General features: G+C 42.6%; 1 protein-coding gene across 1 annotated transcript in view; it reads right to left on the reverse strand.

Annotated features, from left to right (window-relative positions):
• Positions 1 to 15,787: 15,787 nt before the first annotated feature.
• The window catches only part of LOC121403798 (heart- and neural crest derivatives-expressed protein 2-like), a 52,808-nt gene continuing 47,296 nt past the window's right edge, over positions 15,788 to 21,299 (reverse strand). Inside the window, exon 3 of the mRNA XM_041593674.1 lies at positions 15,788 to 16,035. Coding sequence (XP_041449608.1) covers positions 15,820 to 16,035 — 216 coding nt within the window. The 3' untranslated portion in view covers positions 15,788 to 15,819. The remainder of the gene's footprint in view (positions 16,036 to 21,299) is intronic.

Here is a 21,299-nt window from a genome sequence, read left to right on the forward strand (position 1 = left end):
TTCAAAACAAAACGAAAAAATATTTTATGAGCCGCTTCGTCAATGCCTCAACCCGCGTCGAGTCGAGCTACAGAACACACCAAGAAAATATTAAGTCTTACGACGGGAATAGGTCCAGGGCCGGATTGCAGTTGCCTAGGGCCCCCTAGGGATAACAGAAAAATTTTGTTGAAAAAACAGAATTCCAAATAATGAATAAAAAATATAATAGCCACTGAGAAAAATACAAAATAAAGGAGGGCCCCAGATTGATGGTTGCCCAGGGCTCGGTTGAGGGTTGATCCGGCCCTGAATAGGTCGCTACATCACATCAGCCCTCGAAACAAAATGAAAAACCAATTCAAGCGGCCAACAATTGTAGAGCCCACACACAAGCACAGTATGTGTGAATACATGGCACACACACGTTTACGTAAACTGAAATCTCGAACAAAGTCGGTTTCGGCAGCTAAAAATTATTCTATGCATACAATCATATATTTTGGAGTGTACACGTACACAACACATGCATGCTTGCTGCCAGTCGGCTCGTGTGACGTCATGAGCCCAACGCGGCCATTCCCAAAGCCAAAGATCTGGGAACGTACGCTGCAAACTCAGCTGCGCCCCTTTCGTTGTATGAACTGGCACATCTATATACTGTATGGTTAGTGGTGTCACCCAAAAGTACTTGGCACAAAGTTTTAGTTTAGTTCTTTTTTTTTCCCAAAGCCCTCTTTGATTTCGTATTATTATTCCTTCCGGAACAGTGGAATGGAACGTTCAAAGAGGTTCACGATTGGCAACAAAATTTATTAAAAAAAAAAATAAAAAAATAAATAAATATTTGGAAATGTCCCAAGTGCCGTACCTTTTCATGAAAACTATATACCCGCGTCGTACAGGGTATCACCATAAGCAAAAGGAATGGAGCAGCTGCTGTAAGCTAAGCTCGCGGTATGTATGTATGTACGTGTGTAAATGCTTGAGGCTGGTCCCGTACTGTGTGGATATGCGTTGTTTTAATAGAGGAAAAGCGCTGTGTATATTTTATTTTATTGCAGGCTGCGGATGGTTCAAAATTGCTGAAGTATTAAATGGATGTAGCATGCACTTAAATAATATAAGGTGATTGGGTGAATGGAGTTAGTTTTGGCGGAGGAAAAGGAACAAAAACATAAAGTACACCTACAAAAAAGGTGGTACTATGTACACTTAAACGTTATTTTATTTTATGAATTTTTTTTTGTTTGGTTCTTATTTAAAATAATTTGTGCGGATTATGCATATGTGTGTACAGTGCAAGAGACGAGAGCGCCAAAGAAAAAAAACCGTATGTATGTGCATATGTATGTTCGCCACCCTAGTCGCGATCCAACATGTTCGATGCACTAGGTTCGATGCAGTGCTTCTCTAAGCGGAATGGAATTAGCGGAGATCAGCGTGTGCCTATGTATATAAGTACGTACATATGTGCGCCTGATGGGTCGTTGCACTTGTCCGATTTTTGGCGGAAAAAAAGATGGCGAGGTTATATATATGGAAATAGGCCGTTATGTACATATGCCAGGTACGTTTGGAAAGGGAAAAAAAAGGGAAACAAATAGCGGTTTTTTTTTTTTTCGTCTTCACTTGCACTTTTTCACTATGGAGTTTCTCCACACACTATACACTACACAGAACCTTTTTGGTTGCAAATTGGACGGCTTTTATATACTTAGCTGGCAATTCCTCTTGAGCAAGCTGGGGCGAGCGGATTGGGGGGATGATCTCCGTGATTTTTCGGTGAAAAATAAAAAATCCAATGATGAGGATCCGGCTCGAAGGACCAATGATTGTAGTGGGAGATCCTTGCCTGCTTTTTCTCGTCCTTCACTTCTGGTGGCTCGTGGGATTTAGTGGTGCCCAAACAATAAGAAGAAGATGTGGTAATTTGCGGAAAATGATGCGCGTGCGCGTTGTGCTTTATTCCAAGGTCTGATTTCAACTAACTCTGGTATGATTAAGCTTAAATCTAATGAGCACTGAAGAGGCCGCTCCAAAAGCTTTCATGCTTCGGGAGCATGAGCTTGCAGCCTATGGGCTGCATCGGTGCCTACTTTGCGGCATAAACACCACCAAAAGGCAACGCTCAACCGAGAGGCCCATAAAGGACACTCCGGTGAGTATGCGGCAACGCGGGCCTAAGGAGGCAGGCCATCGACCCAAAACGGCGAAGAGGCGTAACCCCAAATCGAAGATCAGCGAAGTGTCCAAACGACACTTGATCATGGCACTCATTAACTGGAGTGACGAGAACGGCAAAATGGCGGCGCGGTGGAAGACGATGCACGCGCGGCTCGTGGATGAACAGTGAACAGAGTACTCGAATGGAGGAGGACCCAAGAGCCCCCCAGCCCATGTTTGATAGTGCTGGGTGGCTAAACGGGATCAAAATACTTAAAAGCATAGATGGCCCAACACTTAGGTGGCTGACGCACACGGTCTGCAAATTGGAAGCAATGTGGGAGGGAGCAATGTGGACGTCTCAGAGGAAGAGGACGGTGACCTGATAATCAACCCGTCGAGGGAAGTTGAGCCAGCCAGTCATGAAATTGAGGGTGCTGCTGCTAAATCTTTTTAAAATCTCCTCAAAACTCTACCCTACTCAGGAAGTACAACAAGGAAATACTCCAGGCACAAAGAAACTTCTTGAGGAACTTCTGCTCTAATATCGAGAAAGTCCAGGAAGGAGAGACTCCGGAAGTTCTTCTATCAAAGCAACCTGCACAGAGAGACTGCCATTGAGAGAGCCCTTCACAACAAAAAGGAGTGTTTGTAGACATACAAGGTACAAGGTACCGACATGGATCCCCAGACACATGGGGCCTGTCACTGGCTCTAATACACTGGATCTATGGGCATATACTGTACAGACCCTGAGATAAGGCTGTTCATTAAGCTATCGGAACAATGCAGGATATTCCAGTGAAATTCTTCGCCATACGGAAAGCGGCGGAGGCTGTCAACCTGTTCGTGGACAGCCAGGCGACAATAAGATCCATGCAGTCGTCAGCGGTCAGTTCCAAAATGTCTTGGCAGGCAGGATGGGTCTAGATATCCTAAGCACGACAATGTCAGTGCAGTACTATTGGGTTCTCAGACAACATGGCATCGATGGTAACGAGATGGCGGACGTTCTGGCTAAGGACGGTGTCGGTCTGGAAAACGACAGAACTGAGAACGTGCCTGTCTCCCTTAGAACGCTACAAAGTGATTTTGAGAAACGGGCCGACACACAGGCCAGATGCAGGTGGAGGCGCACCACCACCTGCAGAACCTCGAAAACCAAACACCAGACAGACCAGATATATCTAACAGATCTACCACACAGACTAATCTGGGTCAGATGAATATATGACATTCTTCTACCGGACAGTGGTGTCACCAGAGGTGTGCACTGCATTCCATACGGTTACACTGCTCAGACCGCTGCTTGTTTTGTTTTAAAATTAATAAAATGCACTTCTTCGGCTGGGGCCGCTCTCCCGTATCCTGGGCTTCCCAGCAGATGGCCAACCGTGCCGACCACCGTGAAGAAAACATGTTTTGCAAACAATATTTTTGTATATTCATGAAAATTAATAACAATAATACATTATTATATCCATATAATTGTCATTCATATAGCTGCCTTAATTAGATTATATTTGTCTTCATTATTTAAATATTTCATTTGGCTTTTTGTTCTCTTTTTGCAATGTTTACGTTTGTGTTTACTAGCAGAAAAACATTGATATATTTTTCTAGGGGTTTGAGCCTTTTTACATTGACGATCCACCGTTCATTTCTGGGATGGTCCGTAAGGTTTTGCCGTTCCGAAAATCCCAAATTTCCATCTGGGATGTTCCTAATTCGCACGTTTCTGTGTGGTATTTTTTCAATAATTGTCAAATGCAACCATTAATATTTGACATTCACAACAAATAATTGGATTTCACTACGAAAATGTCAACAATGACAGATAGGAAAATGGTAAAAACAACAACAAAACATTTGATATGTCAGAATTGCATCAGGCGGAAAAACTTGGTTAGTGGACTGGGAATTCTTTTCCGAATGCTCTTCAAAACTCAAGCAGTATATTTCAAACGCTGTTTGCTGACAGCCTTCCGACTGTTCTGTACTCAGAAAAAGAACCCAAAGTATAAAATACTATGGCTAAACAAAACTTTCCTTAAAAAACTCCTCGTGGTTTTCGGGTACATCTTCCTACCAAACCGCTTCTCAAAAAACATAGAATATGTTGTATGTAATGTATTTAAAACATTGATTGAATTTAGTAGAAGCATTCACAAATGACCACGCTTCAGTGTTTTCAAATCAAATCCATTCCAATAAATTCTCCTCGTCAATGTTGAGCACATTATTATTATCATCCATCTCCAACAACATGATTAGATTGTGCAAGAATATATTTTGGTGCTGAATCAACTTCACAACCATTACAATGTTATTTAGATTCATTTTAATTATAATTGTTTAAAATTTTCACCGCACGCAATTGGCAGAATCAGCTGTGTCTCATGGATGGTGGATGGTCTCAGTGTGAATCGGTGTTTCACATCTTTCAAAAATTCCCACCGTTCCCCCAGGATGGGCTCAGTGTGCAAAGGGCATTAGTAACATACCAGCGAATACCAGCAAATACCATCGGATACTTTTCTAGTATTTACTGACGTTTTTTTACCCGGACTCAAAAAGAGATAAGTATACCCCTTTTACATATATTTGGTAAAAAAGGATGGGTGTAACGCTGAGAAGGAAACGTTTCCGACCCCATAAAGTATACATATGCTTGATCAGCATCAATAGCAGAGTCGATATAGCCATGTCTGTTTGTCGTCTGTCTGTCTGTCTTTCTCGATGAGAGCCTAGATCTCAGATACTATAAGAGCTAGGGCAACCAAATTTTTTTTCCAGACTCATGTGATATCACACTGCTACAAGTGTATTTCAAAATTTCGCCTCGCCCCCTTCAGCCCCAACAAAGGACGAAAATCTGTGGCAGGAACAATTTTAAAGATACGATAAAACTAGAAACGCAGTACCGTAGAGAATGCTTCCCCCGCCTCCCTAGCCAGGGACACGCTACTCATTCTCTTTCCCGCTCGAGCACTTTGCCGCGTTCAGTGCGCGAGCCACCCCTAGCGGAGGAGATGTAGAATCTAAATGGTACTTGTATAATCTACATGTTAGATGTATAATAAACATTGTATATGTAGATGTAGATAACAGATGTAGCAAAAAAATGTTATATGTAAAATTTTTTTTTAATTTAAAAATTCTTAAAAATCATAAGCTCAAAAATGTATATACTGACTGAGTACGGGTATAAGTAGAGTCGCGTCTCCAGAAGCAGATCACACGTTCCTTTTCGTTTTTGTTGAATTGAGTACTACCTTTCGTACAGAGCCTAGAAAACAGTTTGTGTCCGAAAAAATTTCTTATCAGTTTCATACGAATATCAATCCTGATTCTGTTCGCGAGCTGTTTACGTCGGATCTGATTACTTCCATATAATCTGTATTCATTCGACTGCCTTAATCGTATTTAATTTGCCCTTATTGTTGCATTTTTCTAGCTGGCTTGCGCTTCTTTTCTTTGAATGTTTTTTTTTTTAATTCCTCATCTCATTTCATAGTTTTCTTTAATTTACAAAGGAATTTTCGTTTTTAAAAATGCCAGCAACTAGACGTACAGGCTTAAGTCGCAGAACTCACAATTCTGCAAGTCAGAGATATAGAAGAGCACGTCAAACCGACGAGCAACGCGAAGCGAGGAATGAAGTTTTAGCTTTAGACCCCTACCGAGCTCCATTCAATTATAAAGTGGTAATAGATTACAGCTCACAGCAAATCGTTGCTATTGGACAAATGAACGTTGTGGCCAATACTGTAAGGCATTGAAGTTTAAAAGTGAAGCTACTGGATTGTGTTGCGCGAGCGGCACACCAGATTTATATGCAACGTTCACATGCAATCCAAAGTGGACAGAAATTAGACAAGAATTATTTCATGGCCAATCACCCATTGATCGCCACGACATTACCGCAAGGGTGTTCAAAAGAAAGTTAAAATCACTCATGGATTACATTGTTAAGCATCGTGTATTCGGCGAAATGCGATGTTGGATGTATTCAGTCGAATGCCAAAAACGCGGATTGCCACATGCACACTTCCTCATTTGGTTGGTAGAGAGGATAAGACCGGATAAAATCGACGATGTGATATATGCGGAAATTCCTAATAATGATGAAGATCCATTGTTATATGAGATTGTTACAAAAAGTATCATTCATGGTCCATGTGGAACATTAAATCAACATTATGGTGAATGGAAAATGTGCAAGACGTTTTCCAGGACAATTACTACCGGAAACTATTAGTGGAAATGATCGCAGGCGATCCACTGACGACAAAGGAAGAACAACAACAGTCAAAGTGAATCAGCATGACATTGAAGTGGATAATCGTTGGGTTGTTCCGTTTTCGCCGTTACTCTCCAAAACATTTAAAGCACACATAGATGTAGAATACTGCCATTCCGTAAAATAATCAAATATACATGAACAAAGGTAGTGACATGGCTGTTTTCGGAGTTGCTGCCGAAAATTCAAACGATGAGATAACTCATTTTCAAATGGGAAGCTATGTCAGTAGTAATGACGCGATGTGGCGTACTTTTTCATTTCCAATACATGAAAGATACCCCACTGTTGTTCATATGGCCGTATATCTGGAAAATGGTCAAAGGGTGTACTTTACAACGATAAACGTATTGACCGGCTTCATTGAAATGTGCCAAAATGATGACTTTATAAGAACACAATTCCGAAATGGAATCAATCACTAAAGAAATTTCAACGACGAAAACAATGACAGCCAGTTCCAAATTACCAATAAGGATTTTCCACAGATGCACTAGGACGCTGTGATTAAGCTGTGATTTCGTCAAATGCTAAACAAATACGAGCATTGTTTGCCATACTTTTGTCTAAATGCTTCCCATCAACACCGCTTAATTTATGGAACAAATATAAAGATCACATGGCCGAAAATATATTACATCAGGAGCGTGTTAGAACCTTAAATGATAATTTGCAAATAAATGAAGAAATGTACAATAAAGCATTAATTTTAATTGAAGACATGTGCTTGATGCTTGCCAACAAAGTATTAATACAGTTAGGAATGACAGCGCCCAAGAGTTGAGACGCGAAACGAAATATGATTCCGAAGCATTAAAAGAAACCGTTCAAAGAAACGTTCGTCTTTTAAATGAGCAACAAAAATATGTCTACGGTAGGCTAATGAAAGTAGTGAACGATGGAGCTGGCGGATTTTTTTTAGCTGCTTCCGGTGGAACTTGGAAATCGTTTTTGTATTATAGATTTTGTCAACGATTCGATCGCAAAATAGTATCGCACTTGCACTTGCTTCGTCAGCTATTTCAGCTACGTTGTTGGAAGGCGGTCGAACAGCTCATTCCACACTCAAGTTTGCGTTGAACAAGCAAATAAATGAAACACCAACTTGCAACCTTTCAAGAAATTCTGCGATGGCCAAAGTGTTGTACCAGAGCAAATTAATAGTTTGGGATGAGTGCACGATGGCACACAAAAAATTATTGGAAGTATTAGACCGCACGTTGCAAGATTTCCGAAAGAACCAAACCCGGTTTGGTGGTGCACTGATTTTATTAGCAGGCGATTTTCCAAACACTACCAGTAATACCACGATCAACACCAGCCGACGAACTTAACGCATGTTTAAAGTCATCCATTTTATGGAAAGACGTTAAAACGCTCAAATTAAATATAAACATGCGAGTCGAATTGCAGAAGTTTTTTCCAAACAATTGCTAGATATTGGTAATGGTACAATAGCTGTTGACTCATTGTCTGGATACATCACATTTCCTTCCAATTTTTGTAACTTTACTGAAACAAAGACACAACTCATCGAGAAGGTTTTCCCAAACATTGTTCAAAATTTAAAAAATCATTTATGGTTGAGCGAAAGAGATATATATTTGCTGCAAAAAACGTTGATGTCAACGAAATGAATTTCCACATTCAAAATAATATAGCTGGCGAATTAATAACATACAAATCGATTGATTCCGTTACTAACCAAGCTTATGTTGTCAACTATCCAACGGAGTTCTTAAATTCGATGGAATTGTCCGTACTACCACCTCATAATCTGCAACTAAAGATCGGATCGGTAATTATTATGTTGCGGAACATAAACCAGCCACTTCTTTGTAATGGCACCCGACTTTCGGTGAAGAAATTAATGAACAATGTTATCGAAGCCACAATTTTGAAAGGGAAATATAAACACACACAGCATTAAAATAATAAACACTTTCTTTCTAAAATGTTTTTTTTAGTTAATTATACCAATTCAGAATTAATTTTTATAGTTAAGACAGCACAACGTCTGTCGGGTCCGCTAGAAATGATTTTCATGTGGAACAAACGGATAAAAAGGCGTAGCTGAAAAATTAGTTTACTGTCGGAAAATCGTCAGACGGGTCGAGACGAAGGATGTCAATAACTTGAAATCCATTATTCAAGATCAAATCGCTGGGTGCATTCATACAAAAAATCGCAAAGCCAATCTTGGATAGTCTGTTGGATTAATCAATGTAGAGTTTATCTGAAGACGTTAAAATGGGGCGATGCAACGTTCGCCGGGTCCGCTAGTTAAATTATAAATTAAATTAACCGTGTCCCTGCAGGACGGCCGCGAAGCATTGCTTCGCAGGGACGATGGTTCCTCTTAAGCTGTCGCCCTTCCAAGGCGCTCACATCTCCGGAGTTCTTTCATCGCGGCGGCAGCCAAATTGGTTACTGCCGCCCATACCACTTTGTCTCCTATCATCGCTTTAACTAGGTTGCTGGATGACTGCCACCTGCCAACGGAGTGCCATAGTGTGACGCCCAGCGCTGCTGGGCGTTCCTATTCCATTCCTATATTACGACATTTATAAGAAACAAAAAATGAAGAATAATTGAATTAAAAACACACAACAAACAACCAACAAACATCACGGCTTTTTAAATCCACGCGCCAACAGTGTGCCCAGCCATCAGAACCCAATGGCCACACTAGCAGCTGATCATGGCAACGTGCTAGTGCCAAAGAAGGGAGCCAACAGCTGACTATTGGCAATAAAAGAAGCCTCGCCAGAGCAATCAGAACCATTCCTGTCTTGGACTGCCAAGGGTAGATTCGCTCCCCGAGGCTTTGGTAAGCATTGACTTCTGTAGTTTTTAGAGCGCACATACAACATACAACTATCCCTGCTATATACCGTCTATTTGGAATGCATTGATTACTGTGTTAGAGCGTACGATTCCTCTACACTTTACTCTTTGCTGCTTTCCTTCCTACTCGGAGCGCATTTTCTTCCGCAACACTCGTCTCTCACGGAGCGCATTTTCCTCCGAAACGCAGAGACGGTGGATGGACTTCACGCCCCTGGTTTAGCTGGCGTCTTTAGCGCCTTCCGCCCATACTGCTTCAGCGTAAGTTATGCCTGAGCGAACGACGCTGGTCAGCAGCATCCTCCTCTCTTGTTTCGGTCCCCGAGTATTCACAGCTTGGGAACGGTCCCGGCTCGTATTTGCCGCTTTCTCCTGCACGCCGCTTAGGTGCTTCCGGAAACAGAGCCTGGTGTCGATCATAACGCCCAGATAGCGGATGGCTCTTTTTGACGCAATTGTTTGGTCTCCAATCCGAATTTGCTCTATCTCCACCAACGCACGAGTACTAACCAGCACTGCCACCGTTTTGTGCGCATCTAGCTCGAGCCCAGCAGTCAGTAGCCAGTCTGCGATCAGTTTGATAGCCACGTTGCAATTTGCCTCTGTCATGTGCAAATGCTTGGCCACTACCGAGAGTGCCACGTCGTCCGCGTAGCACGTTACCTGGCATCCTGTTGGTAGTGCAAGCCGCGTCACCTTGTCGTACACTATGTTCCATAGCAGTGAGCCCATCCCCGATCCTTGTGGGACGCCTGCCGAAACGCTGTGAATTTGAGTGCCAGTAGCCGTGTCGAATCTTAGCCGTCTTTCCCTGAAGTATCCACCCACGATCTCCTGGAGGTATCGAGGTATGCCCCGCTGGATCAGTGAGTCGATGATGGAGTCCCAACTCACCGAGTTAAAGGCGTTCTTGATATCCAGAGTGGCAATCAAGCAGTACTCTTTCGTGCCAACCTTCCATCGAGGTCCTTCTACCGCTTCAGCCATTATCCGGACAACCCAGTCTATGGCGTCCACCGTTGACTTCCCTTTCCGAAAACCGAACTGGTTGGCAGATAACCCTCCTGCCTCATCTAGCGCCATCTCCAATGTGCAGCATATGATTTGCTCCAAGATATTCGCCAATGCATCGATCAGGCATATCGGTTTGTATGAGGAAGGGTCCTCTGGGGATTTCCCGGGTTTTGGGATGAGCACCAGGTGCTGGAGCCTTGTTTGCCTTCATCCTGCGGGCCGCGGCGAGGAGCTCTGCAGCCATTACTGGCTGTATCTGGAGTTGGTGCCTCACTGTCAAGGCTGAGGTTGCTAGCCCTAGATGGGAACAACACTTTCACGATGGCCTGAAGTTGATTCGGATCCGAGGGCGCTCCTGCGTAACTGACATGCCCCCCACCTTCGGGGTTATCGGGGTGGCTGCCAAGCAGAGCGTAATCGCGGCTGGAAAGTGCCCTGTGACCGGGGAACTCCCGTCAAACTCGGCAGGCGGAGGTACTGCACCACAGGGGAAGAAGCCGTCCTACCAAGACAGGAGGAGCGCTCCTTTCATCCTGTCCAACGACGACCCGGATTTCAAGTCGTCGGAAAAGTGGTTGGAGCAGAGGCTATGGGCCAGCTCGATAATCCTGGATTTTCAGCCAGCCAAAGCCGGAAAGGGTACAGCCAAGGCCCCGACCAAGTGGCAACGCTCAGCGGAGGGTCCCGCTATACAGCCAGGCCAAGCCCAGCAAGCCAAGCGGGCGAAAACCAACCCGGCGAAAACCAACCCGACAAAACCGGCAAGGACGTTAATGTCCCTCGGGACAAATGGCATCTGGTCGATGCAGAGCTCCAGGACAGATTTCTGGAGGAGCTCGCGGAGAATAGCGCGCCACTGCCTAAATTCGAGGACGCCGGCTGGCACCAAAGCACGGTGAAAGCCATCGCCTGCCAAGATGCTCGCTCGGCGGCCCTTTACACGAAGGCAGTGGTGGCGCTCAAAGAGGCTCACCCAGGGGCCAAATTGGAGGCCGTCAAATGGGAAGACATCCCCAGCAGACCGGGGGCCAGAGCGTGGTTCTCGGTGAAGACTGCAGAGCCGGAGAAGATCATAAAGGTGCTGCAGGTCTACAACACCCACCTTTCTACAGCCGATTGGAAGATGGCTAAGGTGGATGAGGTAACTGGACAGAGGCGCCAGATAATCCTCGTCCTCAATGAAGAGTCTCTCGTACTTCTGAAGAAGTCGGACAGAGTAGTGGACTGTGGCTACTGGAAGGTGACCATAGCCGCCTACAAATCCGACTCTAAGGGCATGCAAGCACAGATCCAGCCAGATATCGAGCAGCCAGAGGTCTCGGAAGCGGAAAGCCAAACCGCGGCGTGGGACTTAGCGTCCGAGATATCGGACGACATCTTGGACCGCTACGAGTCGGATGCAAGCGACCTAGCCAGGGCTCTCGGATGCATCGATGTAGGAGAGGACAATGGATCCACCGAGAACGATGCCGACAACACAATGGTGGAGCTGAATCTCGGGAATTTCCCTGACACTCCTGCAGATAAACCTCCATCATTGTAAGGCAGCATGCGCTGCCCTACTGCTCCACCTAGCCAAGGATGGAGCCGACTTTGTCCTCATTCAAGAGCCCTGGATCCTAGAACAGGGTCTCCTGATCTAGGACTCAAGACTATAAGCTATACGTAGCTGACACCACTGGTAAAACCCGTACCTGCATACTTGCAGAAAGAAAGTTACACTTATTTTTGCTCCCAAATTTCAGCAACGAAGACCACACAGCGGTGAGCCTCGAAGGCCAGGAGAGCTCACTGAGGATGTGCTCCACATACATGGGTCACGACCAACCTGACCCTCCTCCACAGGCGCCCCTAAGGTCTCTCATCGCAGACTGCGAGGCCAAGGACATCGGCCTAATTGTGGGATGCGACGCCAGCGCACACCACAGTCAGTGGGGAAGTACTGACACCAATAAACAATGAACACCAATGAATATACTGACCACGCAGATGGTCATAGTAAACCGGGGGAACGATCCCACCTTTATTATTAAAAATCGCGAGGAGGTCCTAGACCTCACACTTGCCTCTCACACGATACAGAATAACATAGTATCCTGGAGGATCCTTGAAGTTGTAGTCCTTCTCGGACTACAGGCACGTGGAAACTGTTTTCTCATTCTCCATACCGAGCCCAGTCCAATTCCGGAACCTCAGGCGAACACACTGGACTCGTTACTCAGACCACATGGGCCGTATTCTCCCTGAGTCCCCGTCCGGAAGAGATATCTTACGGGAGACCACGACCAATCTGGTGAAAACATTTACCGACGCCTGCAATGCGGTTCTCGACAAATCCTGTCCCCCTACTAAATCGAAGGGCCGAAAGAAGCCAGAATGGTGGACTCCGAAACTGGGGAACTCCGGAAAGCCTCCCGGAGACTCTTCCACAGAGCCAAAGCTCTAAATGTTGAGCAGAACTGGTACGAGTACAAAGTCAGTCTGTCAACCTATAACAAGGAACTTAGGAAAGCCAAACGCGCCTCATGGCGTAAGTTCTGCAGTGAAATCGAAAGTAACTCCGAAGCTTCACGCTTGCGCAAAATACTATCGAAGTCGACCCCAACCTTGGGGTACCTGAAGAAAGCTGATCAGTCATGGACGACGTCCAGCAATGAATCGCTTAACCTTCTCCTCAACACACACTTCCCAGGCTGCGTTGTAAACAGACCAAACTACAGCACACCTCCTTCTGTTGCCTCAAGATCCATTCTAAGCATGATAAGTCAGGAGAACATATCTGGGCAATTAAAAGCTGTAAGCCATACAAGTCTGCGGGAACAGATGGCATCATCCCAGCCCAACTGATTCACGCCGGCACAAACAGATTTACGAGGGAGTCTTCTCTCACGGACAAATCCCAGACACATGGCTTCAGACCAAAGTCGTTTTTATACCTAAGGCCGGTAAACCCTCGCACACTGCCCGCAAAGATTTCAGACCAATAAGTCTTTCGTCCTTTCTTTTAAAGACGATGGAACGGCTTTTAGGGTTGCATCTCAGGGCGAGTATTCCGCCCAATCTAATCTCTGATTCTCAGCACGCCTATCGGAAAAGAAGATCCACCGAAACGGCCCTACACGCGATCATATCGATCATTGAAACGTCCCTTAACTGTAAGGAGTACACACTTGTGGCCTTTCTTGACATAGAAGGCGCTTTTAACAACATAATCCCAACCGCCATCACGGGTGCACTGACGGACCTGGGGACTGATTCCCGGACGGTGAGTCTCATCGATCAGAAGCTTCGATGCAGGACCGTTGAGGCCTCACTGGGGACGTCAACTTCCACCATGTTTGTCAGAATAGGTACGCCGCAGGGCGGAGTCCTCTCGCCCCTCCTATGGAACGTAGCAGTAAATGAACTGCTGCGAGAGATAGAGGGGGGTGGATGTCACGTGGTGGCGTACGCTGATGATGTTGCCATAGCATTCTCTGGGAAATTTCCATAGACGCTATGCGAGTGCATGACAAGCACTCTCATAAAACTGTCCCAATGGGCAGAAAAATGCGGGCTAGGTGTTAATCCGTACCAAACGGAACACAGTACTTTTCACCAGGAAGTACAAGATTCCGACTCTGATTCCCCCAAAACTCTATGGGGAAGCGCTAGTTTTTAGCAATAATGCCAAGTATCTTGGTCTGATCCTCGATAGGAAGCTCGATTGGAAACTGAGCATAGAGGATAGGGTAAAGAAAGCCACTGTGGCTCTCTATACCTGCAGAAAAACCATCGGACTCAAATGGGGAATGGCAGAAAAATCCTTAGCAAACTCAGCCGTGTCAAACGCATGGCAGAGCTATGCATAACGGGCGGACTACGCACAACCCCAAGCGAAGCCCTCGATACCATGCTGTACCTTCTCCCTGTAGAACTCATCGGGAAAGGGGTGGCAACTCTTTCCGCTCTCAGAATGAGAGAATCCAAACTCTGGAAAGCATTCACGTTTGGACACTCGGGAATCTTGACGAGACTCCCGCAACTATCGGAGGGGACAGATTACTCTATACCGAGTGATCACCTCTCGACGGCCTTCCAGGTATCAATCCTACTAAGGGAGGACTGAACCTGGACCCGAAAATGCGATCCACATATACACTGATGGCTCAAAGTTAGACGGCCGTGTGGGTGGTGGCGTATACTGTAACGAGCTCAACATTAGTCATTGTTTCAGTGTCATCTTATTAACGGCAAATTTAAGGGTGGCACCCTTAAAGACAAAAACAGTCCCAAGGTTAGAGCTATGTGCCGCTTATCTTTTGGCAAAGATGTGGAGGGAAGTTTTATCTATTATTAATTGTCCCGTAGAAGTGGTTCTACATTGGCTGCAAGCTCAGCCCTCCCAGCTAATGACCTTTGTTTCAAGTCGGTTGCAAAGTTACAGGACATCACTTCGACAGTCTCATGAAAACATGTGCCCACCAAAGAAAGTCCTGCAGATCTAGTATCTCGGGGATCATCAGTAGCAGACTTAGATTCACTATTTTGGTTCAATGGTCCGTCATTCTTGCAGCAAGAATCCATATATTGGCCTCAAAATCTTCATTTACGTTTGACAGAAGCGGATACTTCATAAGAGACGAAGAAGGTATCACTGCGTTTATCGCGGTCGATGTCGAACACAATCCAACACATCCTCACCCTAATAAAAAGGAGTAAAATGGACTACTACGTGTCCGTCATCAGACGAGCTTGTCGCAGCGTTTCTAACAGCAGTGGAAGCTGTCTAAAGAGACGCATTTTCGAAGGAAATTGAACAAATAAAAAGGTTATTCAAGTTGCAGGCATCACCTCAAAACTTAACTTCCTTCACTTTGGGAGAACAAGTGGGCTGATGTTTGTTTTCGTTGGTTCGAGTAGGCGATCGACTATTAATTGCTCCTCTAGCCCATAATGCAAAATTTCCAGTGTTGATGACAAAGAATTGTAGATTTGTTACTCTCTATCTTAGCTATTTGCATCGATCCAATTCCTAACTCACAGGTATAGTGGAGAAGGTAATCCCAGGAGCTGACGAGAAGGTAGGCGTGGCCGTGATCAGGACTAAGGCGGGGGCCAACAAGCGACCGATCCACCGCTTGGCGCCTAATCCAATAGATTAAAACCTATAGGCTGTCAACGCGGCCAATGTTAAGGCAAATCAGTTGCTTGCCTATATTTATAACTTCTAACAAAAAGAAATGTATGAAATCACGCTCTTGAATTGTTAAATCTTGTTGTCTTATATTCTGTTATGAGCGGAGAATATGCGGTCTCATTTATTATTGGAAGTCAATCGAACGCACAAGTGTTTTTCTGTTGGTCTGTCTAGTTTCCGGGTCCACAATTAAACCCTCATAAATCGTGCCTAACAGCAGGCTCTTATGAACAATCACCCACCATCCGCCCTGCACGGGAATAAAGCACAAACATATACATATAAATCAAATTCAAAACCATGTGTAATTATCTACCAATCTTACTCAAATTTAGTATAGCGCGGTATTCTTTAAGTACTGGGTATAATCATTGTTATAAATTAATCTTACTTGAAAATCACTTTTTAGACACTTATTCTGATCGCAACATGTTTTGTGATGTGCCGGATTAAGCTCTGCAAGAAACACGCCTTTTTCATCCTGATCTCCATCCAGAAGATCCTCTAAGTAGTTTATGTACAAAATTGCCAATTTTAATGTTTTAATCTGTTAAAATATAATTAAGTATAGTAAATAAGTATCGTAAATGGGATATAATATTTGAATTTAAACTATACACATAACGGATTATTTAAGCGCGTTAACTTTAAATTGCGCTGTGGAAAAGGTTTGGTATTCTGATCAATATATTATAGCGGGGCAGATCAAGTAGACCGACTATTGGGTTGTCATGCAATTCGCTGCAAATAGTTAGTCTGAGCTTGCCGACGAGCGGCTTAAAAGCCAAACTACAGCTACGGTTGTACGAGTAGGCTCAATGGAGAGAGCAGCATTATAAGTTGAGGACCACGAGTTCTTGGATGAGCAAGGCTGCTGGTCAACAATGAAAGAGAACCAGTCGGTGGCAACAGCACCGGTGGCAATACAAACTACATTTTGGACGTATAATCTACATTTCAAATGTAGAATAAACATATTAGATGTAGATGTACAGAAATCATAAGCTCAAAATTTATATACTGACTGAGTACGGGTTTAAAAGTAGAGACGCGTCCAAAGAAGTGACTCAAACGTTCCTCCCCATTTTAATCTATTGTTGTTTACTGTTGTACTTTTATATCTATCTTTTAATATGTAGTTATTCCTATCTTTTACTCCTATTACCTTTTATGGTCCCTTTTATTGGTAATATTTTTTATGTCCTGTATCATTTTTGACTAATACTAAATCGCCTATATTTATTTGTATGCTATTTAGATACCTGTCATAATATACTTTTTGTCTAGTGTTTGCATTTTCTAATAATAATTTAGATCTACTATTAGCTATCTGTAATATGTATTTTACTTCTTTAGCGTACGTTTCATGGTTGTATACTGGACTAACCTTAGTTTCTTCTAAGAATACATAAATCTTAAGGTTTTTTACCAAACACCAGTTCAACTGGGCAATACCCATGTACTGTGGATGGTGTTGTATTGTATCAGTATGTTAAGTACTTTAGCCATTCGTCCCAATTATTCTTTTCACTCGATATGTATGAGCGAACTCGTTGATGTTCGGTGACTGCGTTCTACTGCACCGAATATGTGATGGTGATGGGCTGTCGATGTTCAATGGTCAATTGCACAACTCGACAAAATCTAAATTACTGAAATTATTTCCGTATTTGGCTACAAAACAATAAGAAATTACCTTTATAGAAAAAAAAATATTTTGTATTGATATCACTACTCGATAAAATCGAACTTTTTTTTTCCTCAAGGATCCAAACTGACTTTTTCTGATAGATATGGGACTTTAAATTTTTTTAAAGAATTATGTTTTTTTTATATGGCAGAACTTTTTTTTAAGAATTTTTGAAGTCTGGTATTTTTTTAAGCTTTTTTCAGAGGTGCAAACCTTTTGCGTTTGCTTTGGATATAATTTTTTTCGACTTTTCTTGAGTTTTTAAAGTCAAAATTTCGTAGAAAATACCGCACAAAAATCTTAATTTTTTATTTTTATTTATGTTTTCCAGACTGTAGGCTGAAATCACAAAGTGTTTGGGCTTAACTTCTAGCTGTTTTAATTATCTTTCCAAAATAGCAAAGTTCTTTACAACCAGACGTAAGATACAAGAGTTATGTGAAAAAAGCGCTAACTCTGAAAAAAGCTTAAAAAAGTTACCAGTTTTTAAATATTCTTAAAAAAAAAATCTCTGCCATAGAAAAAAAAATATCATCAAACCATTTCCAAGCCCCAAATCTTTAAGAAAAAGTTTGTTTTGTTCCTTGAGGAAAGCTCGCGTCGAGTAGTGTTATCGAGAGCTCAATTCAAATACAGTGGCTGACAGATACCCTTTGCCGCTGATATCAGATTAAGTTAACAGATTGCGTGGGGGTAAATACTTATCTGGCTTAGACATGGTAAGTGGGTTTTAACAGATTCCAATAGATGCAGGATCCATAGAGCGAACCGCTTTTGTAACTCTCGAGGGCCAGTACGAGTTTCTATCTATGCCATTTGGGCTAAAAAGTGCCTCTTCGATTTTTCAGCGAGCTATAGCGCGAGCACTGGGTGACTTGGCGTACTCCTATGCAATTGTTTATTTTGATGATGTAGTGATAGTCGCGAGGTCAAAAAAAGGAAGCATTTGAAATATTGGCGATTTTGTTTATGGCTCTATCGGAAGCAGGATTTTCATTTAATATAAAAAAATGCTCATTTCTTAAAACTGAAATAGAATATCTTAAATACTTGGTCAAAGACGTTAGTATTGAACCAAATCCGCAGAAAATACAAACTCTGGCTGGACTATCTGAACCAAAGACATAGAATATCTTAAATACTTGGTCAAAGACGTTAGTATTGAACCAAATCCGCAGAAAATACAAGCTCTGGCTGGACTATCTGAACCAAAGACTGTTACACAATTGAGACAATTTATAGGCTTAGCATCTTACTTCCGTAAGTTTGTTCCACAGTTTTTTGAACAGATGAAACCTTTATATCAGTTAACCTCCAAAACTAATAGTTTCGTTTGGAAAGTTGAGCATGAGGAAATACGCCAGAAAATTATCTCAGTACTAACTCATGATCCTGTTTTGATTACACTAAACAAAATTGAACTTTTTCTTTCTGCTGTGGACCAAAAGACTTTTTCTGATAGATTTCGGGATTTACAAATTTTTGTAGTACTTTATTTTTTTTATGTTTTAATTTTTTATACCCGTACTTAAAAAAGAGTTAAGGGGTATATTAGATTGTGGTAAAAGTGGTTGTGTGTAATGCAGAGAAGGTAACGTTTCCGACCCCATAAAGTATATATATTCTTGATCAGCATCAATAGCCGAGTCGATATAGCCGTGTCCGTCTGTTCGTCTGTCCGTCCGTCCGTCCGTCCGTCCGTCCGTCCGTCTGTCCGTCTCGATGAGCGCCTGGATCTCAGAGACTATAAGAGCTAGGGTAACCAAATTTGGTTTCCAGACTCATGTGATATCACACTGCTACAAGTGTATTACAAAATTTCGCCCCGCCCCATTCCGCCCCCAAAAAGGACGAAAATCTGTGGCAGACAGATTATAGCCAGAATGACGAAATTCATTTTCAGTTGTTTCCTCCGCCCCCCCCCTGCCAGACACGCTACTCATTTTCCTTCTCGCTCGCACACTCTGCTGCGTTCAGTGCGCGAACAACCCCTAGCGGTGGAGTTGTAGAATATGAATGCTACATCTATAATCTACATGTTAGATGTAAAATATACATTGTAGATGTAGATGTAGATAACAGATGTAGCAAAAAAATGTAAAATGTAAATTTTTTTTTTTATATCTAAAATTCTAAAAAATCATAAGCTCAAAAATGTATATACTGACTGAGTACGGGTATAAGTAGTCGTGTGAGTCGCTTCTGGGGACGCGACTCACACGATTCTTTTCGTTTTTTTTATGGATATATGGATATATTTATCTATTTAATTATTTTATTAATTATTTTTTTTTATTATTTATTACTTATTAATTCGTTATTAGATTATTATTGATGAAGATGATATGATTTTAATACAAAAAAGGATATGATATGATTTGTGGTTGAACTCCTTCCAAACAGTGTGACAAAATATTTTGATATGTATATACATAGATTTATAGCGTGAAAATTATATAATTATGATACATAACATAATATGTTATATGTTATGATATTTTTAATTGATTTAATTTTTTTATGGACTATGTATTTATTTTGTTATTTTTTGTTCTTTTTTTTATTATTTAATTTATTATTATAATATTTATTATTATAATATACCTTGGAGATTATATGATTATTTAACACAAAAGGATATGATATGATATGATAATGAATCAAAATAATTTGGAGTTTTCAGGTTTCGTAAATGTGTGTGTGCTATGTATTCTCACATACTATGCTTGTGTGGGTTCTTGGCCGCTTGGACCGTTTTGTGTTGAGGGCTGATGTAGCGACCTGAGTTGACCTGCCGTAACATAAATGAGAAACGACAGAACCCCTGCGACGCCTTGCACCGCCACTGCCACGATCTCCTCAGATCCAATGTCCATCACACAATATCACCCATACCTGGCATGAATATTGTTGACTAAATCTAGACCCTGCGTTTGATGCTTTCTGCACCTCTCTTAGGTACGAGAACGGGTCTTACCGCCAGAGTCTTTTTCACCACTGTCGTTTATCTCAATATTCTCGTCAGAAATCTGCTCATTCGGCAGTCTTCGCAAACTCTCCTGCAAATACTTACACGTTCGGTCACCTTCCAGCAACTCCGCAACCACAAGAGGTCCTTTGAATTTAGAATCCATTTTTGTCTGATGGCGATCTTCACTTCTAAGCAAGACATGATCCCCAACCTTTTGTTTTACAATCTTGGCCTTATTCCTATGAACTCACTCTTTTTCATATTTCGCCCTATTTTCTATATTTACATTATCCTGAGCTCTTGCGTGCTTACAATCCATTTTAGCTTCATCATTTATAGGCAACAAGCCCATTGGCCTAGCCTCTCTTCCAATCAATAGTTCTAACGGGCTAAAATTCGTTACCCTGTTTGTCGTACAATTCATGGCTAACTGAACTTCACATAGTGCATCCTGCCAGGAACGTTCACCTGTCTCTACAGCTCTCAACATACTTTTCACTGTGCTGATGACTCGTTCAACCTGGCCATTGGCCCTACTTGCACCTGTCGCTATCAAATGTAATTATGTAGGAATCGGGATAGGGCCGGCAGTGCAGAGAGCGACTCGAAGTGGCCGCCAGTATTGAGCAACGCCCTTTTTGAGCAAAGGAGAGAGATCAATTAGAGCAGGAGGTTTCTAGGGTTAAGCAAGCGAGAGTCAGAGTCAGTCGGTGCCAGAGTTTCGCGAACTACACACACACACTACACATTAAGTTACACACACGACATATTAAATACACATAATCATAAGCCAATTCCCATAATATTAAATAAAGTTACAACAACTACCACTATTATAATACTAACGTCGTCTTGGGCTTTAATCCACATCAGTGCAAAAACCCTGGGCCACACATTTGGGGGCTCGTCCGGGATTGAATTTTGATTAAACGTGTATAAAAACACCAACAATAAAAAGTGTCGTAATTGTGGTCAATTGTGTTTTGTTGTAGTGGAGCTCGAGTCATAAGTCGCAAAATTGCATTAACCAAGTCAAGAGTGTTAATGGACAATTGTTGGAGAGCGACAAGAGACAAAAACGGAGCGTCAAAAGAATTTTCGACAATTTCGTGGAATTGTGAAATTCAGAAGCGACGCGCAGAAACGGCAG

Source organism: Drosophila obscura, unplaced genomic scaffold (assembly GCF_018151105.1).
Source record: "Drosophila obscura isolate BZ-5 IFL unplaced genomic scaffold, ASM1815110v1 contig_193, whole genome shotgun sequence".
In the NCBI taxonomy this organism is placed as follows: Eukaryota; Metazoa; Arthropoda; class Insecta; order Diptera; family Drosophilidae; genus Drosophila; species Drosophila obscura.